Below are 24,175 nucleotides of genomic sequence, written 5' to 3' on the forward strand. Positions count from 1 at the left end.
CGACCTCCCCTCGCTCAGGAAGCCCCCATCCGACACTCTACCCTGCGTGTTCTTTGTAGCGGCCTGACCTCCCCAGCTAGAACGTAAACCCTGGCTCAGGAGTGTTTGCATCTCCCCACAGTCCTTATCAGAGGATGTCCTAGGGAACGGGTCTCTTTAAACATTACCCAGCTCAGCCTAACTCCTAGGAGGATGCTGGTTCCCTTTGCCTGATCGGAATAGAATGAGGCTTTCCCGTCACTCCCTTACCTGGGAAAAAAATTGGATGGCAGGTGGTACAGAATTACTTTGGGGTTCCAAATACTTCAGGTTAGTCTTGTCCATCATCCTGAGCATGATGTTCTCTGCCTGAGGGCACATGGACTGAGTCCCCCTGAGGCACATAGGTTGAATTTGGGTGCTCAGAATAGAAGATGTGGAAACCAATTAGGTTCTGACCTGGAGACTTGGTTTAGGAGCATTCTTCCTAACAGAGCACGTGGCCAGATCTGAAGACAAAAATAAAAGTGAGGTACTTTTGCACTGGGTTTGCAGTAGAAGATGGACTCACTCGTGACCACCGTGACAACAGAAACTAGCCCCAGGTTTCATATGGTTTCAGAAGAGAACCCTGGCTCACCATAGGAAGGCCGCCAAGGAATACGCTGGGAATATCCAGGAGAGCCTGGATATCAAGTGTCTGTCTCGCCAGCCTCCAGTGACTGCCATGCCAGGGACCAGGAATGGCTCCAGACTTCCTTACTTGCCACTGTGGCTTTTCTGGTTGACAAAGGTGAAGCCGGAAGAAGAAAGGGAGTGCCGTGTTCTTGTGGATGTAAGCACGTTCCTTCCATTGTGCTCAGACTCGGGGGCCCAGACCCAGTCTACGGACAGGACACCAGGATTCCTGAGTGTGCTGGAAGCTCTTGCTCCTCCAGACGTACTTCCCGTGCTTTTCGCCCTGCCCTTTGCCCTCCAGGCTGGCCTTTATGGACTGCATTCACAGGCTCTCTCATGCCATGGGTTCAGCGCCTAGGTGGCCCTGACAGGTAAATGAGATCACCTTTGAAAATAGTCCCTTCTTTAACTCTCTTCATTCCCCCTGTGAGAATGCCATCTGTTTCCTAACAGGACCCTAGTTGGCATGCTGAGTTTTCTTTTACTGTCCTTTGACCCTGGAGTCAACCTCACTCACTATACAAATATAGTATCTACAACATGCCAGGTCTGAGCTACGCACCAGGGATGCAGGGATGAAAGACAGAGATTAAAGTCAGTCAGTCGGCATCAGGGATGACGGCTGCCTTGGAGGTCAGTGCCGGGCGGGGGCATAGCCTGGGAAGGAAGTGGTCAAGGGGGCACCGCAGAGTCAAAGACAGTGAGGCAAAGATGGGGGGACGGGGCAGAAAGGTTCCAAGCAGAGACAGCCTGCAGGGACGTGGGAGGGAGCTGCGGGCCGCTGGGCATTGCCAGGGAGCGATGAGAGTCCCGGGTACCACTGCGGCTGCCTCAGATGTAACAGGAGCCAACCTGAGGGAGCCCTCCTGGCGGACGTGGACATGACAGTGAATGCTCAGATTTCCATGGTGCAAAGGTCCTTTTGGCGGAGATCGACAGATTGGAGGAAGGAAATTTGGGAGCCGGGAGGCCAGTAAAGGTCTCCTGCAGGAATTGGGGGGAACCGTAATGACCACAAAAGGGGGAGTGGAGTGCGGGTGAGAGATGAAGCAGCTGTTCTGGAAGGAGACTCGCTGGTGTGGGCGGGGACAGGGGCGGCCAGAGAAAGAAGTCCCGGTCTGGCAGGGCTGTCAGATGTCAGGCCGCACCACTTAGGTGGACAACGCTGGCATTCCCATGATAAAGGAGGCAAGAAACCTGGGTGGACGGTGTGTTCGGCTTGGAGTTTGTTGAGCTGGAGGTACCAATAAGATAAGCAAATGAAAATGCCCGTGAGGATATGGGATATAGATCTGAAGCTCCAAATAGTCTAGACCACAGTTAGGCACTTAATAATCATTTTTAAAGACATTGGAGAGGGCCACCTGGGTGGTTCAGTCAGTTAAGCATCTGACTTTTGATTTCAGTTCAGGTCTTGATCTCAGGGTTGTGAGTTCAAGCTCCACGTTGGGCTCCACTCTGGGCCATGGAGCCTACTTTAAAAAAAAAAAAGAGAGACACTGGAGAAATGGCCAGGAGTCCAGACAAGCTTCCTGCTTCTGGGCTGTTTACTGAGAAGGAGCTCAGTGAGCAGTAACTACAATGCCGAACGTTTCTCCTGCTCGGGCTATGTGCCAGACACTATACCAAGTATTTTATAACAAGTCCCTTTCCCTCCCTTGTGGCAATTCTCCCAGCAACCCTCGGAGGAGCTGACTAGCGAGATTCCCATTTTACAAATGGGAAACTAACCTCAGAGAAGTTAGGTGACCTGCCCAAGGCCACACAACTAGGAAATGTCATAACTCATGGTTGGATCCAGAGAGTCTGACTCCTGACCCTGGGCTTTTTATTCATTTTACTAAATGAACACCTCCATTACTCAGTCTACACCACGATTTTCTTTTTATATCTTCATGTTGTTTACCTCCAAGGACAGGGAGGCCATAAAGATAAGGCTAGAATTAACTACCCTCTTTCTACAGACCGTGAGTTCTCAAATCTGGATCTGTCCTAGCTTTGCTGCCCCCACGAATGCTGAGGCAAACACAGGGGGATGGAGCCCTTCGGCTAGTGCTGACTTACCTCCTCACTCCACTCCAGATGATTGGCATTTCAAGTCAAGTAACAGCTGTGCAGAAAATCCAGGTGGGGTGTGACTCGCGCTGTGAGAGATAAAGAGGCAAACCCACGCCCACTGCTCCCTGTTTACAGCACTGCCCTCGCCCCTCAGTGCTGCCTCCAGGATGAAGTCCACGTCCCCTCCACATCTGGTCCCCGTCTGCCTCTCCAGCTGCACCCACCACTCCCTCCACAAAGCAGACAACCTAGCTGTGCAGAACTGCTAGCCATTCCGGAACTTTCCAGCAAGGGTCAAGCTTCTGCCTTTTCCCCCAGTCTTTTACTATGAAAACTGTCAAACATACAGAAAGTTGGAGGGGAGTTTGCAGTGCAAACTCATATATCAGCCACTTAGACTCTGCAACGAACATTTTACGAGATCTGCCTTATCCGTCCCTTTCTCCATTTTGTTTTTTGTGCATTTCAAGGCAAGTTGTAGACATGTATACACTTCAGCACAGAGTTCCATATTTGTTTTTGGTTCTTTGGTTTTCCCCTTTGAGATGGAATTAACCTACAAGGAAATGTACAAATCAGAGCTGTTTGTATTGGTTTTCTTGTTGCTGGAACAAATCCTCACACACTTAGTGTCTTAAAACAAAGGTATTCTCCTATAGAGAGTTCTGGGGGTTAGAAGTCCAAAATCAGACTGGACCGAAGTCGAGATGTGAGCAGTTCAATCCTTCTGTAGGCTGTGAGTAGACAATCTACTTCCATGCCATCTTCATCTTCTAGAGCATTCCTTGGCTCGTGCCCCCTTCCTCCAATAGCTCCAACCTCTTGCTCTCAGAGCCCCATTTCCTCTGACCTCTTGCCTCCCTTTTCTGAGGACTCCGTGGTTACACCTGGATGATCCAGGTTACACCTGGTTACACCTGGAAAATCCCCCGTGTCCTTAACTTAATCACAGCTGTGCTGTTCCTTTTGCTCCATAAAGTTATTTATTCACAGGTTCTGAGGATTAGGGTGTGGTCATCTCGGAGAGCCATTTTTCAGCTCAGCACATGCACCATTTAATGAGTTTTTCCAAACGCATACACCTGTGTAAGCCAACCCCCCCCCCCCCCCCCGTCGAGACATGGAACATCCCACCAGCCCCCGAAAGTTCCCTCATACCTCCTCCTGGCCAGTGCCATCTCCCGCTCCCACTGCCCAGAGGCAACCACTGTTCAGATGTTTGGCCCCTTTTAGAACCTCCTAGGAATGGAACTGTACGGTATTTTGTCCTTTTGTATCTGGCTTCTTTCACACGAACAACGTCACTGAGACTTACCCATCTCAAAGGGGTCAGTACCAGTCTGTTCCTTTTTATTACTGAGCAATCTTCTATCATATGAATCAATCACCATCGGTTTATCCATTCACCTGTTGATGGACTTCGAGCTGTTTCCACTTTTTTTGTCCATCTGTACTTTTGGACCAGCTGCTGACCGTGCTCCTTCAGCCCATAGCAGCCACCCGCCCCTGCATCGGCTCCTCTCACACACAATCAGCCCCACATTCATTGGCCTCACAAAGACTGTCCTCCTTCAAGGCCCAGCCCAAAAGGCTACCCCCTCGGGAGCATTTGGTAAACCCCTGCCCCACCCCCAAGACCAGTGGACCAACCGTCCCTCCTCCGTATCCTGGGCACACTTCGGTCTCTGCATCTGACCATGTGTGACCCTTACTTGTCTACAGGCCCCTCTGTCCTCACTGAGGACCACATCCCCAAGAGCAGAGGCCAGAGCATTCGTATCTGCACGTGGAACGATGCCTTAGGTCTGTGTGATGGCCTCCGGTCACTGTTTTCCCGGTCAGTGACTATCCAGAGGGAGTTTCCAGCCTCTGGCTGCCTTGGTTGGAAACCAAAACCCTAAAGATCACGGATACAGGGAGGGGTTCTCAAGGACAAAGCAGGTTGGACAGTCTCTCGTGAAACCAGGGGAGCACCGTGGAGCTCAAGCCCCTGGAACAGGAAGACCCTCTCGGCTGCTGTGCCCTTGTCAATGAAAGCCTAAGGGCAAACCCAGGACTAAAGCAGAATTGTGGCCCATTTCCTGAGCAACAGAAAAACCCAGTGATTAGAGAAACTCTGGGAGATATTCTTGGCATCGGAACCCATAAAGGGATTCACCAACCTGATAACCAAAAGGCACAACATAGCCAAGACCTTGCTTCTTGGGGCAAGTATCAGAGCCCCATGGCAGAGAAGCCTTTTCTACCCTGAGCGCTCGCAAATCTCCAAAGCCACAGAGGCCTATGGAAAACACTGGCTTATCAGCCCCTACAATTCTGGAAAAGCCTTGAATTGTGTCCAAACCAGAGGCAGCCCGCTAACAGACCTGAACCCACATTGGGCAGACCATTCAGCTCACACACTGGGAAGTCAGCGCCGTTCCTCGGGGGAACGCGCTGGAGCTCCGGCCAAGTGGCGCAAGTGAGGACTCTTCTTCCGTGCAGGCCTACCAGGCGTTCCTGCTGGTGCACCGTTAGACCCCTACTGTTGAGGGGCCCTTCAGCTGCCTGCTCTGTCTGGTCCAGAATGGAGACCAGGAGCTTGAAAAGGAGGCCTCCCATGGATGGAATCTGGATTTGTCTGGGACAGATTCCGATGGCTTAAAATCAGAGATGAAGCACCTGTTTAGGTGCGAGAGTGTCTAATCCTACCCAAAAGAGCTGATTTTTCAGACTTGGGCCCCGCCTTCGAAAAATTATAATGCCGTTGAGATAGTAAGAGATATACTTGAATAAATGATACACTCAAATGTTTGAAGAATTTTTTAAGTATGCATGAGCAAAGACAGGAGCATGCATACTAGCGCAGTGGGTCTTTTTGCTCATGCTCACCCTAACATAAACACAAAAGCTTCTTTCCAGAAACAAACTTGAAAGGGCTACTCATGCTGTTAAAGTGGGCTCAAGATAGGACTCTAGTACAGGACGGTGCCAATTGCCCCTTATAGGGCTTGATGCCACTTTGTCATAAGGAAGAAATGTCCTTCAGGGATGACTGCAGGTTCCAGAGACAGAGAGACCCAAGTGAAAATCTAGCTGTGTCTCGGGATGCTGCCTATCGGCAGGATCGTGTCTAGGATGAAGTAAGGTCAATGCCCATGGAGTCCCAACCACAGTGGTGCCAGGGCCTCCGTGAGTGGTGGGCATGCTAGCGGGTCCTCCCTCCTTAGTAAGACACAGAACTTCCCACGCTAACTGTGGAGAAGAGCTGACCCGTGGCCTCGGCTTATCCCCTAAGGGCCCCCTCCTTTAGGTTCCCTGCCTGCGAGGCCCGCCTCCCTTCAACGAGAACACATGAACCCTTACCTCACTTCCCCTTCACACAGCTCACTCAGGGAACCTTGTAAAACAAAACTGTGCCAGATCCTAGTGCGAACCAAACAGAGGACAGGGACAGAACCTAGCGCACCAAGCGTGGGCGCTGGTCCTGCAGAACCAGAGCCCGTGGAACACCCTCTCATTCTGTTCTCTCTGAGCCCGGCACTACCACCGCCACCCTCCCTGGCCCTAAGATATGCCTAGTGGTCTGGCTGTCAGTCTAAGCTGCTTGCCTGGGCCTCATCCAGCCCCGGACTGGTGTGGAAATATATGATAATAAATCATCTTTCCACCTTTAGCAAAAAGCCAATAAGAATAGTGGCAATAGTCATGATAATAAAAGAAGTCTCTAAGCTGGAGAAGAAGCACCTGGGGCACAAGCTCGGTGGGCCAGGAGCCTGCCAAGTACTCCTGCCTTGCATGGTGCTGGTCACAGACGGGAGTGTGGGGTCTCAGGTTGCCCCCAGGGCTTCCCGCCTGGCCGCTGCCTTCTGCCGTGCGGTGGGCTCAGCATCTTCGCCCTCAATCCTTCAGTCCCCGGCCCCCCTCCAGACTCACGTGCCGTAACTTTGCAAGTGGGTGCTTGCTAGCCTGGCACCCCTTGCTTCAGCAAATGGGGAGTTGTTTAGGGGGAATGGGGCAAAAAGAGCAAAGCAGTCAAGGTAATGAATTGGAGCCAGCAAGGGTCAGCTCGGAAGCAGGTATCTGAGACTTTGGCCTCATTAGCTGTTCCCTGTTTGCCGCTGCCACCCATCTGGCCCAAACATCTCCTCCTGCCCCCTGACCTGAGTCCCTCTGCAATTCAGCCTCACCCCTTAATCTTATCAACCCCGATCATCTCCATTCATTCCTGTGCTGCGCCTGGCTGCCCTCCACGCTGCCCTCCACGCTGTCTCCCTGCCCTACCCCTCTTTGGCCTTCTGAATCCAGGTTTAAACCTTGACCTTCTAAAGCCAGGACCAGCTACATACATTGCACAACCCGGCATCAAGTGAAAATGCGGGGCCCATGTTCCAAAGTTAGGAATTTCAAGACAGCGCTAGTAGAGCATAGGTAAAGTGCGGGGCCCTTCTGAGGGCAGGACCCTGGAGGACCACACAGGTCCTATGTCCTTGAAGCCCGAGCTGACTTGCACCACTCTCAGCTGTCCTTGCCCTAACGGGCCTGTGACAACTTATAAAGACTCCCTCCGCAGTTGATCACCCCATTCTCCATCCATATGATCATCTTAATAGTAACCTGGTTGAGGGACTGCCTCAAACTAAAAAGCATCTAGAAACAATCAACAAAATGAAAAGGCAACTTAAGCAGTGAGAGAAATTATTTGCAAATCATAAATCTAATAAGGGGTTAATATCCAAAATATGCAGAGAACTCGCACAACTCAGTAACAACAACAACAACAAATGTGATATAAAAATGAGCAGAGGGGCTCCTGGGTGGCCCAGTTGGTTAAGCGTCTGCCTTCGGCTGAGGTCATGATCCCAGGGTCCTGCGACTGAGTCCTGCATCGGGCTCTCTGCTTGGCAGGAAGCCTGCTTCTCCCTCTCCCACTCCCCCTGCTTGTGTTCCCTCTCTCGCTGTGTCTCTTTCTGTCAAATAAATAAATAAAATCTTTAAAAAAAGATACCACCTTATACCTGTTAGAATGGCTGTCATCAAGAAGACAAGTGTTGGGAAGGACCCCTCATGCACTGTTGGTGGGGATATAAGTTGGTGCAGCCATCATGGAAAACAGTATGGAGGTTCCTCAAAAAATTAAAAATACCACTACCTTATGATGCAGCAATCCCAACTCTGGGTATAAGTCCAAAGGTAATGAAATCAGGATCTTTTTTTTTTTTTTTTAAAGATTTTATTTATTTATCTGAGAGAGAGAATGAGATAGAGAGAGAGAACACATGAGAGGGGGGAGGGTCAGAGAGAGAAGCAGACTCCCTGCCGAGCAGGGAGCCCGACGTGGGACTCGATCCCGGGACTCCAGGATCATGACCTGAGCTGAAGGCAGTCGCTTAACCAACTGAGCCACCCAGGCGCCCTGAAATCAGGATCTTGAAGGTACATTTGCACCCCTATGTTTTTTTCACTATTATTCACGATAGCCAAGCTGTGGATACAACCCAAATATCAATCACCAGATGACTAGATAAAGAAGATGTGGTATGTATGTGCATGAATATTTTTATATTCCATTGTGTGTATGTGTGTGTGTGCATGCGTGTGTGTGTGTATTCAATGGAGTATTTTTCAGCCACAAGAAAGAAGGAAATCCTACCATTCGTGACAACATGGATGGACCTTGAGACCATCACACTCAGTGAAGTAAATCAGACAGAGAGGGACAAATACTGTATGATCTCACTTATATGTGGAATCTAAAAAATCCAAACTCGTAGAAACAGAGAGTAGAATGGGGATTGTCAGGGGCAGGGAGAATGGGGAGATGTTGGCTGGGGGTAAAAACCGCCAGTTTAAAGATGAATAAGTTCTGGGGATCTTGTGATTATAGGTAACAATGCTGTATTATATACCTACAAGTTGCCAAGAGAGAACTTAAATGTTCTCACCACAAAAAAAGAAAAAGAAATGGTAGTTCTATGATGTGATGTGATGTGGGTGCTTAGCTAAGGCTAAGTGGTCATCGGATCGTAATATTTAAGTGCATCAAATCAACACACTGTACATCTTAAACTTACACAGTGTTGTATGTCAATTATATCTCAATAAAGCTGGGGAAAATAGTAACCTGGCTGAAACCTCACCATGTAGCATGTTTTGTTCTTAGACTGCCGACAGCAATTCATCAAAACTCTTCTGACATCTGGGTTTCTAAGGTCTCTTCCATCACCCTGATGCACAAGATCCATCCATTCATTCACTCTGAAAACAAAACAGGAGTGCCCATGGTGCTCCAGGCACTGTACTGGTTTCCTGTATATTTGAAGAAATGAAGATGCCTGCTTGAGTCCCGGACCTCAAGGAGCTGCTAGAGGAGACGAGGCTGTGGCCGGACAGCGGCAAAGTGGCAGCAGAAGGCAGTGTGGGAGCCGGACCGCCCTGGAGGCAAAGAGAAGTCACAGCTGCCTGGAGAGTGTAGGACAGGTTGAGGGAGGGGCTGTGGTGCTGAGCCTGGGCTGCAGCAGCTGGGTAAGTGAAGGAGGAGAGAGAGGCTTTCAGGCAAGGGAACAAAGGGACAGAGGCCAGGAGTCCCCCCCCCCCCACCATCCTGGCATGGTTCTGTGGCTGGACTGCGGGGCCGGGAGGTGCCTGGGAGATCAGGGGTGTGCCACGAACGAGATGTTCTCACAAAAGGTGGAAGACAGAGGGGGAGATCCAGGTGCGGGAGGGGGGAGGCTGTCCCCGCTTCTAGGTGCAAATCAGGAGGGTTTAACACAGGCCAGTGGTTCCCTGCAGAAGGGCATTTTTGCCCCCCAGGAAATACAGGCGCACCTGGGAGATGTTGCGGGTTCGTTTCCGACCCCCGCGGGGCAGCTAATAGTGCAATAAAGCGGGTCCCGGGAATGTTTTGGTTTCCCAGTGCAGGGGGTTAGAGCGCGCTGCTGCGGTCTGCGGGCTGTGCGGTAGCATTGCGTCCGCCACGACCACGAGCAGGCCTTCACTGGAAGAGCCCTCCCTGCGGACGGGCCACCCGCCCCCGGAGCTCTCAGCGGGGCCGTCTTCCTGCCGGTGGGGGGGCGGGCGGCGCTGGCGGCCGCTGGGCCCCCCCCCCCCCGGGTGCTGGGCGCTGGAGGCCGGCGCGGCCGCGCGGGTTCCCCGGACAACCGTGCAGTTCCCCGCACCGACGGCTCGCCCGGCAGGGCGCTTTCTCCGCGGCGGGCGCATTTCCCCCCCAGGACAGCTGCCTTCGGAATGGGAGTCGGTCCTCTCGGGCCCCGCCGCCGCCGCCGCCGCATCAGCTGAGCCTCTGTCACGCGCCGGATCCTTTGTCCCCCCGGGAGGGGACTCGGGAACCCCCGTGCTTGGCTCGTCCCGGAGCAGCACCTGCTCGGCCGGTCCCGTTTGCTCCTGAGCTTGCGGCACGTCGGTCCCCGCTTCAGGCCGCGCTCCTCGTCCTGTTCTCCTGCTGCCGCTTCGTCGTCCCGGTTCGAGAGCACGGGCAGAGCGGACTTAGCCTCGTTCTTGAGCACCCGAGGGTTTTCAGAACGGCCCTGAGCGCCGGCTTCAAGTGCAGGTCACCGGCCGCGTTAACCCCTCAGGAGAGGGCGGCCTGTCCCGCGGAGCTTGGCCGCCGGCCGCTGCCTTCTCCTCGGCGGCGGGGGAAGGCCTGGCTGACGTCTTCTTCCGAGAGAGGGCCGCTCCGCCGGCGCTGAGCATCTGGGGTTTCGCGCGGCCTCCTTCATCGCTTAGCTCAGCGAGACCTTCTGGAAAACGGGCCGCTTCCCCGCGCTCTCCTGGTTACGGAGCCGGCCCCTTTCCCCGAGCCTCCTGCGCCAGCCTCTGCCCGCGTCAGGTCTCCTGGTGCGGGTCTCCCCTCTCGGCCGCCCTAGAGCGGAGGGGAGTGCGGGCCTCGCTCTGGATTAGGTTTGGGCTTAAGGGAATGTGTGGCCGGTGTGGTCTCCTGTCCAGACCACTGTCCCTGTCCCCAGGGCAGCAGTGAGCTTACTTATTTCTAGTTTTTTTATTTAAAGGGAGAGATATGGGGCGCCTGGTGGCTCAGTTGGCTAAGCATCCAATTATTGATTTGGGCTCAGGTCACCATCTCAGGGTCGTGAGATCAAGCCCTGCACTGGGGTCTGCGTTCAGCGGGGAGTCTGCTTGAGATTCTCTCTCTCCTTCTCCCCCTGCCCCTCCCCTCTGTGCTTGCAGTCTCTCCCTCCCTCCCTCTCTCTCTCTCTCTCTCGCTCTCTCTCGCTCTTAAATCAATCAATCAATCAATCAATCAATCTTTTAAAAAATAAATAAAAGAAGAGACCTGCGACTCTTCCTTTCACTCGAACACCCAGAGGCCATTGTAGGGTTATTAACCGGGGGCTAGGGAGGCAGGGGGGTGACAACCGGTCGGTGGAGCAGTCAAAACGCACATGCCGTTTCTCCGTCACCTCCATCAGCCCCTGTGGATGCGGTTCGTGCGCCCCAAACAATCACAGTAGTAATATCCACGGTCACGGATCACAGATCACCGTAGCACATGTAATAATAATGGAAACATTGGAAATACTGTGAGAATTACCAAAATCTCACCTAGAAACACAAAGTGAGCAAATGCCGTTGGAAAAATGGAACCAGCAGACTCGCTGGAGGCAGGGTTGCCGTAAACCCTCGGTGTGTGAAACACGCAACGTCTGCAAAGGGCAATACAGCGAAGCGCGGCAAAGCAAATAGGCCTGTATTTGTCAATGTCCGAGGGCATTTTGGGTTATCACAGCTGGGTGGTGGGTGGGCAGGGGTCCTGCCGCGTCCGGGGAGCAGAGGCCCGGGATGCAGGCCCCTGTGGAGTTCTGGCTTTCCTGCAGAAAAAAAAATCCCCCTCTCTAGATGGTCTCCAATGATCTCTGGTGTGTTGTGACTTTCTGGAAACAAAATATCAAGATTTAGCAATGGGAAAACTGTGAGCTCTGACTTCTGGCCAACCGACTGGGACCACTGGATCCAGCTTCACGGATTACGCTGCCCCTCCCCACCAGACTGGACTTCCTGCCCCCTACAACGTCATCCCCAAAGTCCTGCACCTTTAAGAGAGGCAGGTTGCCCAGAACTTAAGGGACAGTTTGTGCCCAAGTGTTATCTGTAACTGTTACCAATCATTAACCCCAAGAAGAGACAGACTTACTTCAGAAATCAAGGTCACCCACAACAGGGAGGGACCAGCAGTCAGACACGGAGCATGGTGAGCTCGGAAAAAGAGCTGGTAGCAAAGCAATGAGCCTGAATTCCAGAAGTTCACACCTCCGTTCCCCCACCCAAGTCAAAACCAACCAGTTCCCCCACTGAAGTCAAAACCAAGGGCTCACTCAGCACTTCTGCCCCAAGGGTTCCCTTTGTCTCCATTTCCTTGGGGTCATTCTTAAAGGCACATTTTCCCCCCCCCATGGTGTCCACGGCAGGCCCTCAGGCCTGTCCCCATCCCCACATTTCTACAGGAGTGCATAACGTGGCCCTCACCCTGTCCACACCCTCCTGGACATCTCCCCCACCGCCTTCCTGGGCGCAATGCCCGATTCCACCTAGAACCCCCACCCTGCTCAGGGTCCTGACAACACATTACCTGTCTCAGCCCTGCAGCTCTGCTCCTACATGTCCCCTGCCCAGGGCCCCCTCCTCCTCCACACAGACTCTTCTCTGTGAGCCTGCAAGTCAGCAGCCCAGAGCTCAGGGCTCAGAATTCATTCACCTGCCATGGACTCACATCTGCAAGGTGGGACATGTCAAGAGGCTGTGCTGGGTTGAATCATGTCCCCCAGATTTCATGTCCTTCCCAGAACCTCAGACTCTGAACTTACTTGGAAATAGGGTCACCACAGACGTAACTAGTTAAGATGAAGTAGGGCAGGCCCTTAATTCAGTAACTGGTGTCTTTCTTTCAAAGAGGAGGGACACACAGAGACACAGACACACAGAGAACATCATGGGACCACGGGGGCAGAGGCGGGATGATGTGTCTACCAGCCAAGGAACCAAGAGATGCCAAGGACTGACACCAACACGAGAAGCTGGAGGAGGTCAGCGCTCCCCTAGGGCCTTCAGAGGGAGCCCTGTCCTGCCAACACCTTGATTTCAGACTTCCAGCCTTCACAACTGTTGAAACAACAAAACTGTTGTTGTAAGCCCCCCAGTTGTGGTGCTTGGCTATGGCGCCTCTGAGAACATGGCGCAGAGGAGACAAAGCCCCCGACCTCGAGAGGCTCGCAGTCCCGAGGGGCATCTCTTTCCAAACTCCAGCGGGATTCACCGTCGGGCATAACTCATGTCGCACTTCTTCTGGGCTACCTTGTATTATGATTGCTCTTTCAATGTACATTTTAGGTGCTCCTTTAAATAAAAAGTGAGATCCATGCTTGGGTGTCCCACCTCCCTGCCTGCATGCAAAGCTACTCCTTGCCCTCACCATCCTTCCTCCCCCAGGTGGGGGACCTGCAGTGGGTCCTGCTCCCGAGCGTCTCCAGCCTGGGGTGATAAACTGCAGCCTCTCACCTTTCTTCTCAGACCCTTCTGTTATTTATTTATAGACATCCACTGCAGAATTAAGCATCATCACTGGCCATATCAGGCCTCTCTTGTCTCTCTTATATATGTAGGCATCTACATTCGGATGCACAAAAGTGTCTGTGTTTACATGGGTGTAAGCATATGTATGCGTACATGTGCTTGCATGTGCGTGTGTGTGTGTGTGTGTGTGTGTGTGTGTGTCTCCCCGGCAACAATTCTCATGTATCAGTGTATCCTTTATTTTTTGTCTCTGTTCCTGAAAATGTGTCAGGTTGTTTCTGGTGCTGCTGTTTTGATTTATGTCACGGTATCATGCCGTATCATTCGTCCTGTCTCTTCCTACATTCCTAAGGCCCACCCCAGGGAGTTGCTGTGTGGACACCCACCAGCTGTGCAGTACCCCACGGTGTGCACTGCCTGCCACTCGCTGGCCTGGTGATGGACCCCCAGGCGGCCTCTGGCTCCCCAGCTTCACCACGGTGCGTGTCTGTGTCCCACCTGGTGCATCTGCGTGAGAATCTCCCTGGCATATATGCCCAAAGCAGCATGACTCCGTCCTGTGGGGTGTGCTAGTGACTCAGGACCCGCATACGGGGCTGGCCCTCCAGCGGGCCGGGTCCTCAGCCTGCCTCCCCGCAAGCTTGGCTTGAGCCTCGCACCTCACCACATTGCTGCCAGCACTGGGTATCATCCCGCTTTCTCGTTTCTGCCAGCAATGGGCATAAAATGAAATCTCGTCAAATAATTGCATTGTTCTAATAGCCACCACCTTGGAGCATCTTCTCCTGTGCCCTTGGGGCTTTTTGGTTTCCTCTTGTGTAAGTGGCCTTGAGATTCTTTGCTTGTGTTTCCGGTGGGATTGCTTCCTCTTTCTGGTTGATTTGTAGGCTTTCCTAGCATGTTCTAGATATAGTCCCTCTCACTTAAAAAAAAAAAAAATAGCTCTCTGGAGTTATTCACATACCATACAATTCACCCAGAAAGTGAATCATCAATGGACTTTAGTATACTCACATAAATGAGTAACCCTCCCCACCATCAATTTTAGAACATTGTCATCCCATCAAAAAGAAACTCTATGTCCATTAGCTATCACTCCCCCCCCCCCCCCCCCCCCCCCCCCCCCCCCCGCTGCCCAGTCCTAGGTGACCATTAATCTACTTTCTGCCTCTGTAGATTAGCCTATTCTGGATGTTTAATTTAAGTGGAATCATATAATTTGTAGTCTTTTCTAACTGGCTTCTTTCATTTAGCAGAATGTCTTTTTTAAAGATTTTTTTATTTATTTGACAGAGAAGGAGAGAGAGAGCACACAAGCAGAGGCAGAAGGAGAGGGAGAAGCAGACTCCCCACCGAGCCGGGAGCCTGATGCGGAACTCGATCCCAGGACCCTGGGATCATGACCTGAGCCGAAGGCAGACGCTTAACGACTGAGCCACCCAGGCGCCCCTGCAGAATGGTTTTAAGGTTCATCCACATTGTAGCGTGAATCAGTACTTCACTCTGTTTCAGTGCCAGATAACATTCCATCGTGTATCCATCCATCAGGTGATGGACCTCTGGGTTGTTTCCACCTTCTGGCTACCAGGAGTAAGTGTGTGCTGAACATTTGTTCCAAGTTACAATTTGCTACAACATTTGTTACAAGAAGGCATGTTTCCATTTCTCTTGGGTCACACCCGCTTGGGTGGCTGGATCAGATGGCAGCTCTGTGTGGAATTGTTGGAGGACATGCCAGACTGTTCTCCACAGCAGCTGCTCCACTTACATTCCCACCAGCAGCGTGTGAGCTTTCTGACTTCTCCACATCCTCACCGACACTTGCTGTCTGACTTGTTGATTCCAGCCACCCTAGCGGGTGTGACCTCATATCTCATCGTGATTTTGATTTGCATTTCCGTGATAACTCATGATGGTGAGCATCCTTTTCAAGTGCTTTTTGGCCATTTGTGCCTCTTCTTTGGAGAAATACATATATTCAGATCCTTTCCCCTTTTTTCCACTGAGTTGTCTTTTTATTATTGAGTTGTGAGAGTTCTTTATATATTCTAGACAAGTCCTTTATCAGATACATGATTTGCAAATAGTTTCTCATATTCTGTGGGGTGTCTTCACTTTCTTGATGGTGTCCTTTGAAATAGAAAAGTTTATGAGGTCCAATTTATCTGTTTTTTCCTTCGGTTGTTTGTGCTTTTGAGTCATGGCTAAGAATCCCTTCTAAACCCAAGATCAAGAAGATTTATGCCTATGTTTTCTTCTAAAAGTTTTATGGTTTGGCCTTTTACATTGAGGTCTGCGATCCATTTTGAGTTAATTTTTTGTATGGTGTGAGCTAAGGGTCAAGCTTCATTCCTTTATGTATGGTCCCTTTCTCTTCTAATCTTTACAAGTATCTTCCCCTGATCTGTCCTCACTCCATTATCTTGGATACAATGTCCTTTGTGGAACAGACAGACTGCACTTCTCAATGTCAGGTTGTTCCTATAACTCTCTTTGGATCCAACATCCTCAAGTCTCCATGGAGTTGGTGAGCCCATAACCAAGTCTCAATCCTTCAGACCAATGAAGGAGGAAGGATGTAAGGGAAGTCATTATATAAATCATCATCTTAGCATTTAAAGCTAATCCCCTTCCTTGAAGACATCAAAGCCTTCCGGAATTGCAAACAGGTAACAGGTTGACTAATTGTTTTCTGCTTCCTTCATCTAGCTGCCGCTAAATACCAAAATGACTTGCAGCGCAAGTAGCAGGGAGATAATGATGAGAAAGACAAAAGACAACCAAAGAACAAGCAATCAAGACTTGGTGATCAGGGGATGATCTTCTTCCAAGCCTCATACTATTCCTGATTCTATTCTTTCCCTCTGACCAGGAGCTCCTCCCTTTGCCCACGTCTACCTTACCGTCTCCCTGAGCCACATCGTGCTGCAACCCACCCCCCACCTCCCGGTTTCCCTTTTCCCCCCGGCTCTCTGGGCCAGAGCCCCAGCCATCCTGAGTAATTTTGTCCCCAGCCAGCTCCTCCGTCCTTTCCCATAGAGATGGCTAAAAAGACCTTCGGACTAACTCAGTGGCTTCTCTCTCCCCGGCTATTCTGTCTCTGGGTCCCTATTCTACAAATGGGTCTAATCCTCTGTTGTGGATGTTGGTGTCCATCTGTACCAGCCCCTGCTTCTGCCCTTTGATCTGTTTCAGGGAGGCTACTTGCTAGTACACGTGCCCTCGTGTTTATCTCTGGCCTCTGAAACTTGCCACCGGCCCTAACAGATCATGGCACAATGCAGCTCGAAACAGGGAGGACGATACTTGACTCTTGAGGAAGATGCTCCTGAGGCAGGAGGAATGAGAGGGAATCAGACCAAGGACAGTGGGCTTTTTGGGAAAACAGAAGTGGACCCTGGTCATTAAAGTGGTGAAGGACTGAGGAGTTTCCAGGCGTGGGTACCTGGAAGGGGTAACAGGAGCCCCCCAGGCTGCAACAGCCAGAGCCCTGTGCACTTCCCCATGCCCCTGCCCACTGGGGAACCCCTGAGCTGTAGGTCCCCCTCCTTGGTCAGCCTGTGCCTCACCCTGTCCCTCCCTCCAGGGCGGGGTTGATGGAGCCATAAAGCTCAAGGGGTCAGAGACAAAGCAGCAGAGGCGAGCCAAGAGCAGAACACACAGGTGCGTTCTGATGGGGGATGCTGGGGGCAGTGGACAGGGGGGCTGGAGGGAGGGGAGCATGGGAAGAAGGGCATGGAGAGAGGAGCAGGAGAAACACAGACACGGAGGGGGAGGTGAGCCAGAATGCAAGGGGCAGGAACCCAGAGGGAAGGACTCCAGGGCACAGGGCACTGGGTTGCAGGTATAAACTGCCCAAGGGCAAGATAGGAAGGGCACAGCCAGGGCCTGATGCCATTCTTGGGGTGCTGGGGATGAGAAGTGGGGAGGATAGGCATTTTTCACTTGTGGTCCCACTGGCCACCAAGTTCTCCCTCCTCCGGTGGCTTCATTGCCATTGTCCACCTCACCCACTGCCCGCTTGGACTTTGGAATAGAAGATTGTACTAGGAAAGGTAAAAGTGAAAGGAATAGCCAAGTTCAGGTTAAAAGGACCACAGATCACCTGCATATCTCCCTCCTTAGCAAAGCAGAAAGAAATTTGGAATTAAGAGACTATAAAATAGGGAGTGGCCATGAAAATACATGGAGGAACTTAAATGCATATTACTAAGTGAGAGAAGCCAATCTGGGAAGAGCTGCATACTCTGTGATTCCAACTGTATGACATGCTGGAAAAGGCAAAACTATGGAGACACTGAAAAGATCCGTGGTTGCCAGGGGTTAGAGAGAGGGAGGGATGAACAGGTGGACAGGTGGAGCCCAGAGGATTTTTAGGGCAGAAAAACGGCTCTGTATGATCCTATAATGATGGATGCATGTCATGGTGCGTTTGTCAAACCCCATAGAATGTACACCACCAAGAGTGAACCCTAACAGAGGCTCTGGACTTTGGGTGACAACGATGTGTCAGCGTGGATTCATAGATAGTAACAAAAGTCCCACTTTGGAGAAGGATTTGTTCACTGGGGAGCGGTGTGTGAGTGGGGGTGGGAAGTGCTTGGGAAATCTCTGCATTTTCTCAATTTTGCTGTGATCCTAGAAATGCTCTAAAAAGCAAAATCTTGGGTGCCTGGGTGGGTCAGTCAGTTAAGCGACTGCCTTCAGCTCAGGTCATGATCTTGGAGTCCCGGGATCGAGTCCCACATCGGGCTTCCTGCTCGGCGGGGAGTCTGCTTCTCCCTCTGACCCTCTCCCCTCTCGTGCTCACTCTCTCTCTCTCTCAAATAAATAAAATCTTTAAAAAAAAAAAAAAGTTAAAAAAAATAAAAAGCAAAATCTTTGTTGGGTTTTTTTTAAAGGAGGCTTGACAAAATTTAATAGCAGAACACAAGCTCACCCTGTATCCTTTTGTTGGCTCTGGATTCACCCCAGCAGCTGCTAAGTGTCCCCCATGCCCTTCAGGCTGGAGAACACAAGGTCATATGAGTCCCGGGACTTCCCACCAGGGCCAGCGGAGGAGACGAGACAACCAGAGGGGACTGTGTTGGCAGCCCTGGGGGTGGGAAAATGAGGCGAAGACCCTGACTACAGCCCCCCAAAATGGAAGGGAAAGGGCATATCCCCAAATACCACCTGGGATGGCTCCACCCTGTTTGGATGGTCAATCAGCCACAACTGGAGAGCCCCACCAGAAGGGCCAAAAAAGCCTCTAGTCACCCAGTCCTCACCCTCAAAGCCACAGGCCTACAGCCTAATCACAGTCCAATTACTTCACGTTGCTTACCTTTTTAAATGTGTTGGCATCACAGACTGTATCTTCATAGTTGACTTTATTTTTTTTTTAAGATTTTATTTATTTGTTTCACACAGAGAGAGAGAGACAGTGAGAGAGGGAACACAAGCAGGGGGAGTGGGAGAGGGAGAAGCAGGCTTCCCGCGGAGCAGAGAGCCCGATGCGGGACTCGATCCCAGGACCCCGGGATCATGACCTGAGCCGAAGGCAGACGCCTAACAACTGAGCCACCCAGGTGCCCCCATAGTTGACTTTAAAAAGGAGTGTAGCTAGCGTTTCCTGAGTGCTTCCTAGAAGGTGGACATTGTCCTAAATGCTTTATCCTTATTGTCCAATTAATTTCTTACACCAATTCTAGGAGGTGCTATGGTTGTTATTTCCAGTGTAGTTGAGAAAGTGGAGGCCCAGAGAGTCTGAGCCACTTGCCCAAGGTCACACAGCTGGTCCTAGTGGGAGGTCGCACCAGCACCTGAGCCCAAGCAGCCTGACTCTGGTGTCGACTCTGTGAACTTCTACACTAAATTTCAAAACATATCTACATAAAAACTATTGTATCAAAAAATGTAGTTCGCCGTCAATCCCCAATGACACAATAAGCACTCTAAGGCATTTGGATTTGGATTACTCATAATCTAAAGGTGGAGAGGTAAGAACCCAAGGTTCTGCCATGCTGAGAAAATACAGAGAAAAGGGCAAAATGAGTTTATATAGGTAAGAAAATGCACGGGACTATCAGAGGTCTGCAGATGAGCAAGGAGAGAGCAGAATTAAAATTGATGGGAAGGGGTGTCTGGGTGGCTCAGTCGGCTAAGCATCTGCCTTCAGTTTGGGTCATGATCCCTGGGGTCTGGGATCGAGCCCCGCATTGGGCTCCCTGCTCAGCGGGGAGTCTGCTTCTCCCTCTCCCTCTGCACCTCCCCTACTTGTGCTCTCTCTCTTTGTCAAATGAATAAATAAAATCTTTTTTAAAAAATCGATGGGGAGCACAGATCTAAACAGCGTTAGGTCCCCAGCTGCCATGGAGGCCTGCCTCCAGCTGGGGTGGCGAAGGCAGGGGGCTGAGTCTGTAGGAAAACCACCAGGTGGGGGACATCGCCATCCAAAGCTCCGGCCTAGTGGAAACCCACTTCCTCCCATAAACCAACTAAGTTCATCTCTGCTACTGCATTCCAGAGCCATGCAGCCAGAGACCCTGACCCTCGGCTGGGCCATAGCTGCCATCCTGGTGCTGCAGGCGCTGGCCACGGCCAAGTGCCCCACACGGACCCTGAACAGCCAGGCCGCGGTGTTCGAGGACCTGAGCGCCCAAGAGCTGAAGGCCGTGCGCAGCTTCCTCTGGTCGCAGGAGGAGCTGAAGCTGGAGCCCTCCCGAGAACCCACTATGGCCAAAAACTCCGTGTTCCTCATTGAGATGTTGCTGCCCAAGAAGCAACACGTACTGAAATTTCTGGACAACGGTGGAAGACCTCCCGTCCGCGAGGCCCGAGCCGTCATCTTCTTCGGAGCCCAGGTGCATCCCAATGTCACGGAGTTCGCGGTGGGGCCCCTGCCGCGGCCCTACTACATGCGAGAGCTGCCCCCCAAGCCGGGGCGTCACACCACCTGGGCCTCCAGGCCCATCACCGGGGCCGAGTACACCCTCCTGGCCCAGGCCCTGCAGAAGGTCACCAAGCCCCTGCACCGATTTTTTCTTGATACCACAGGCTTCTCCTTCCAAGACTGTCACTCGCGATGCCTGACATTCACGGACGTGGCGCCTCGGGGCGTGGCCTCCGGCCAGCGCCGCTCTTGGTTCATCTTGCAGCGCTTTGTAGAAGGCTACTTCCTGCACCCCACCGGGCTGGAGCTCCTCCTGGATCACGGCAGCACCAACGCCCAAGACTGGACGGTGGAGCTGGTCTGGTACAACGGGAAGTTCTACCAGAGCCCAGAAGAGCTGGCACGGAAGTATGAGGAGGGACAGGTGGACGTGGTGGTGCTGGAGGACCTACCCCCCAAGGGCCAGGACGGGGAAGGCACAGAGGAAACACCCCTCTTCTCCTCCTACAAGCCGCGCAGGGCCTTCCCCACCCCCATCCCCACGAACGGCCCCCGCCTGGTCCAGCCGCAGGGTCACCGCTACAGGCTGGAGGGCAACACCGTGCTCTACGGCGGCTGGAGCGTCTCCTTCAGGCTGCGCTCGTCCTCGGGGCTGCAGATCCTCAACGTGCTGTTCGGCTGCGAGCGCATAGCCTATGAAGTGAGCGTGCAGGAGGCGGTGGCCCTGTATGGAGGGCACACACCCGCGGGCATGCAGACCAACTACATCGACGTGGGCTGGGGGCTGGGCAGCGTCACGCACGAGTTAGCTCCCGGCATCGACTGCCCGGACACGGCCACCTTCCTGGATGCCCTCCACCACTACGATGCCGATGGCCCCGTGCACTACCCCCGAGCCCTCTGCGTCTTTGAGCTGCCCACTGGAGTGCCCCTTCGGCGACACTTTGATTCCAACTTCAGTGGGGGTTTCAACTTCTACGCGGGGCTGCAAGGCCAGGTGCTGGTGCTACGGACCACGTCCACGGTCTACAACTATGACTACATCTGGGACTTCATCTTCTACCCCAATGGGGTGATGGAGGCCAAGATGCACGCCACCGGCTACGTCCACGCCACCTTCTACACCCCCGAGGGGCTGCGCTACGGGACCCGCCTGCACACGCACCTGCTTGGCAACATGCACACTCACTTAGTGCACTACCGCGTGGACCTGGACGTGGCAGGTAGGACCCGGGCTTGGAATCACCCTCCCAGCCAAACATCTGCCTTCCTGCAGGAGATGGTGCTGAAACTTTCCTGGAGGCATAGAATCAGGAGTCTAGCCTGCCTCTCTGCAAACTACGGTGCTAGACATCTATGTGCCCCTGAAAAGCAGTGGAAGTGACCAGCATGTCCATGGCCCTGAATGCGGGCAGTGGGCCCTGCCCTGGCCCTGGGGCTCCTTGACCCTTAGAGGGCTGGATGGGGCAGAACAGTGCGCATGTGGGCTTGGGGGTGGGGACAACGCCTAAGGGTGTAAGAAATGTCGCTGCCTAGGGCTATGTAGTCTGCAATACTCATTATCTCCTGCATTAACAATGTCACCATGAAACATGGCAGGGCATCATGACAGGCTTTAGCTGCAGAACAGGCCTGACTCTGAGTTGTCTTCTAGTTCCTGTTAATTTTTTGGTCTTGATTCTTTCCTTCTACCCTACAGCTAGCTCAGTGCATATCCCCAACATCCTCTTCGCTCCACTCCTGATGGTTTGTTCTTGGATGTGGTCTGGGATGGAGATCCCAGCACAGAAATGAGGGTATTTCAGGTCAGGGGGATTCATTCTCATTGTCCTTCTTCCTGCGCATCTGCAGGCACCAAGAACAGCTTCCAGACCCTGCAGATGAAGCTGGAAAACATCACCAACCCCTGGAGCCCAAGACACCACCTGGTCCAGCCAACCCTGAAGCAGACAAGTTACCACCGGGAGCGCCAGGCGGCCTTCCGCTTCGGACGGCTTCTGCCCAAGTACCTGCTCTTTACGAGTCCCAAGGAGAACCGCTGGGGTCATAAGCGCGGCTACCGGCTACAGATCCACTCCATGGCCGACCAGGTGCTGCCCGTGGGCTGGCAGAAGGAGCGGGCTGTCACCTGGGCCAGGTAAGGGAGGCCTGGGAGGCGGGGGAGGGCTAGTATTCATGTGTCTCTGTGTGTCATTGTGTCTGTCTATGAGATTCTGAGTCTATGTGGTGGTATATCTGGGCTGGTGAACGTGTGTGTGTGTGTGTTTTCTGGACCTGGGGCTCTGTGTTTGGGGAGGGGGAGGGGAGAGCCGTGCCGAGCACCTGAGCCTCAGTTGACGGTTAGTCGGTCTGGCTGACCCCCAGGAGATGATCTCACAATGGGGGGAAGACAGTAACTTCCCCCCATCGTTGACCCTGAAGATGTCTCTGGGAGGGCTGGAAGGCCCCCTGGCACCCAGAGCCACCTGGCTTCTCTTCTGGGCAGGTACCCCCTGGCAGTGACCAAGTACCGGGAGTCAGAGGTGTGCAGTAGCAGCATCTATAACCAGAACGACCCCTGGGACCCACCTGTGGTCTTTGAGGAGTTTCTTCGTAACAATGAGAACATTGAAAATGAGGTACTGGGGGCGCCTGGGTGGCTCAGTTTGGTTAAGTGTCTGACTCTTGATTTCGGCTCAGGTCATGATCTCAGGGTTATGGGATCGAGCCCCGAGTCAGGCTCCATGCCCAGTGGGGAGTCTGCTTGAGATTCTCCCTCTCCCTCTGCCTCTCCCCCCAGCTTGCGTGCGTGTGTGTGTGTGTGTGTGCGCATGCGCGCACACACTCTCTCTCTCTCTCTCTCTCTCTCTCTCAAATAAAGAAAAAAGGAAAAAAAAGAGAGAGAGAAAATAAGGTATTGGTCCTGCCTTCCTCCAGGCTTAGACCAAGACCAGATCTGGGCAGGGTCCCAGGGTGGAGAGCACAGCTCGCTGTGTGATGGACGAGCTCAGCAGTCTGCCCATTCCTTAAACATGGGGCTTGCGGGGGCGCCTGGGTGGCTCAGATGGTTAAGCGTCTGCCTTCGGCTCAGGTCATGATCCCAGAGTCCTGGGATCGAGTCCCGCATCGGGCTCCCTGCTCCTTGGGAGCCTGCTTCTCCGTCTGCCTCTCTCTCATGAATAAATAAATAAAATCTTTATAAAAAAAAAAATGGGGCTTGAGGGATTTGCCCACCCCTCCCCCTCTGAGCCTCCTTAGCGCTTGCCCACCCCTGTCTCCCGTAGGACTTGGTGGCCTGGGTCACTGTGGGCTTCCTGCACATCCCCCACTCAGAGGACATTCCTAACACGGCCACACCCGGAAACTCCGTGGGCTTCCTGCTCCGGCCTTTCAACTTCTTCCCTGAGGACCCATCCCTGGCGTCCAGAGACACCGTGATCGTGTGGCCCCAGAACAGCGGCCCCAACTACATCCAGCGCTGGACCCCGAAGGAGGAGGAGGGGGACTGCTTGATGCCTGACCCTTTTAGCTACAATGGAACCTACAGGCCTGTGTGAAGGACCCTCTGCCCCCAACTAACCCCATGTAGAAGCCCAGGTGCCCCCCAGGGACAGGCAATAAAGCCCTGGGGGCTCAGCTCTGTGTGCTGCTTCTTGGGGGGAGAACGCACCTAGATGAGAACGCAGGTGCCCTTGACCTCCCTGCACCTTGGTCTACTCCACCCCAGAAAAGACCTCCATCGCTAAGGCAAGTGATGCTCACTGAAATACTAGATTCACCTATCAGATTGGTTTTTAAAAAAAGACTGGCAGCTCCCTCTCCGGGGTCTGCGGAGGACTCCGGGATGTCGCCGAGGGGAGGCAAAGTCCTGCGGCCATAGGAGGATGCTTCAGAAAGCGGGCAAAACTGCCAACCCCTCTGCCCTGCGACACACTGACCCAGCTCCCAGGGCTTTATCCCAGGGGTCTCCCTACAAACACAGGACAGACATGTGCTCACAGTGATTCACTGTGGCGCCCTCTGTAATAGCAGAGTCTGGAAGCAACCCAGACGTCATCTCCAAGAGAGACCCGCGGGTGTGAA

At 52.8% G+C, this 24,175-nt stretch overlaps 1 protein-coding gene across 1 annotated transcript; it reads left to right on the forward strand.

Annotated features, from left to right (window-relative positions):
- The first annotated feature begins 19,751 nt into the window (after positions 1-19,751).
- On the forward strand, positions 19,752-23,729 carry AOC1 (amine oxidase copper containing 1). The gene is made up of 4 exons (XM_021692962.1): positions 19,752-21,336; positions 21,965-22,250; positions 22,599-22,731; positions 23,377-23,729. Exons 1-4 carry the CDS (start codon positions 19,752-19,754, stop codon positions 23,647-23,649), a joined length of 2,277 nt encoding a protein of 758 aa, XP_021548637.1. The 3' UTR covers positions 23,650-23,729.
- Positions 23,730-24,175: the final 446 nt, after the last annotated feature.

Source organism: Neomonachus schauinslandi, chromosome 12, assembly GCF_002201575.2.
Source record: "Neomonachus schauinslandi chromosome 12, ASM220157v2, whole genome shotgun sequence".
Taxonomy (NCBI): domain Eukaryota; kingdom Metazoa; phylum Chordata; class Mammalia; order Carnivora; family Phocidae; genus Neomonachus; species Neomonachus schauinslandi.

Bases quoted from the DNA above. Each gene is read 5' to 3' on its own strand.
- AOC1 (XM_021692962.1), top strand. From the start codon at position 19,752: ATGCAGCCAGAGACCCTGACCCTCGGCTGGGCCATAGCTGCCATCCTG. The intron at 21,337-21,964 runs GTAGGACCCGGG...GCGCATCTGCAG, and splicing joins CGTGGACCTGGACGTGGCAG to GCACCAAGAACAGCTTCCAG. The intron at 22,732-23,376 runs GTACTGGGGGCG...TGTCTCCCGTAG, and splicing joins ATGAGAACATTGAAAATGAG to GACTTGGTGGCCTGGGTCAC.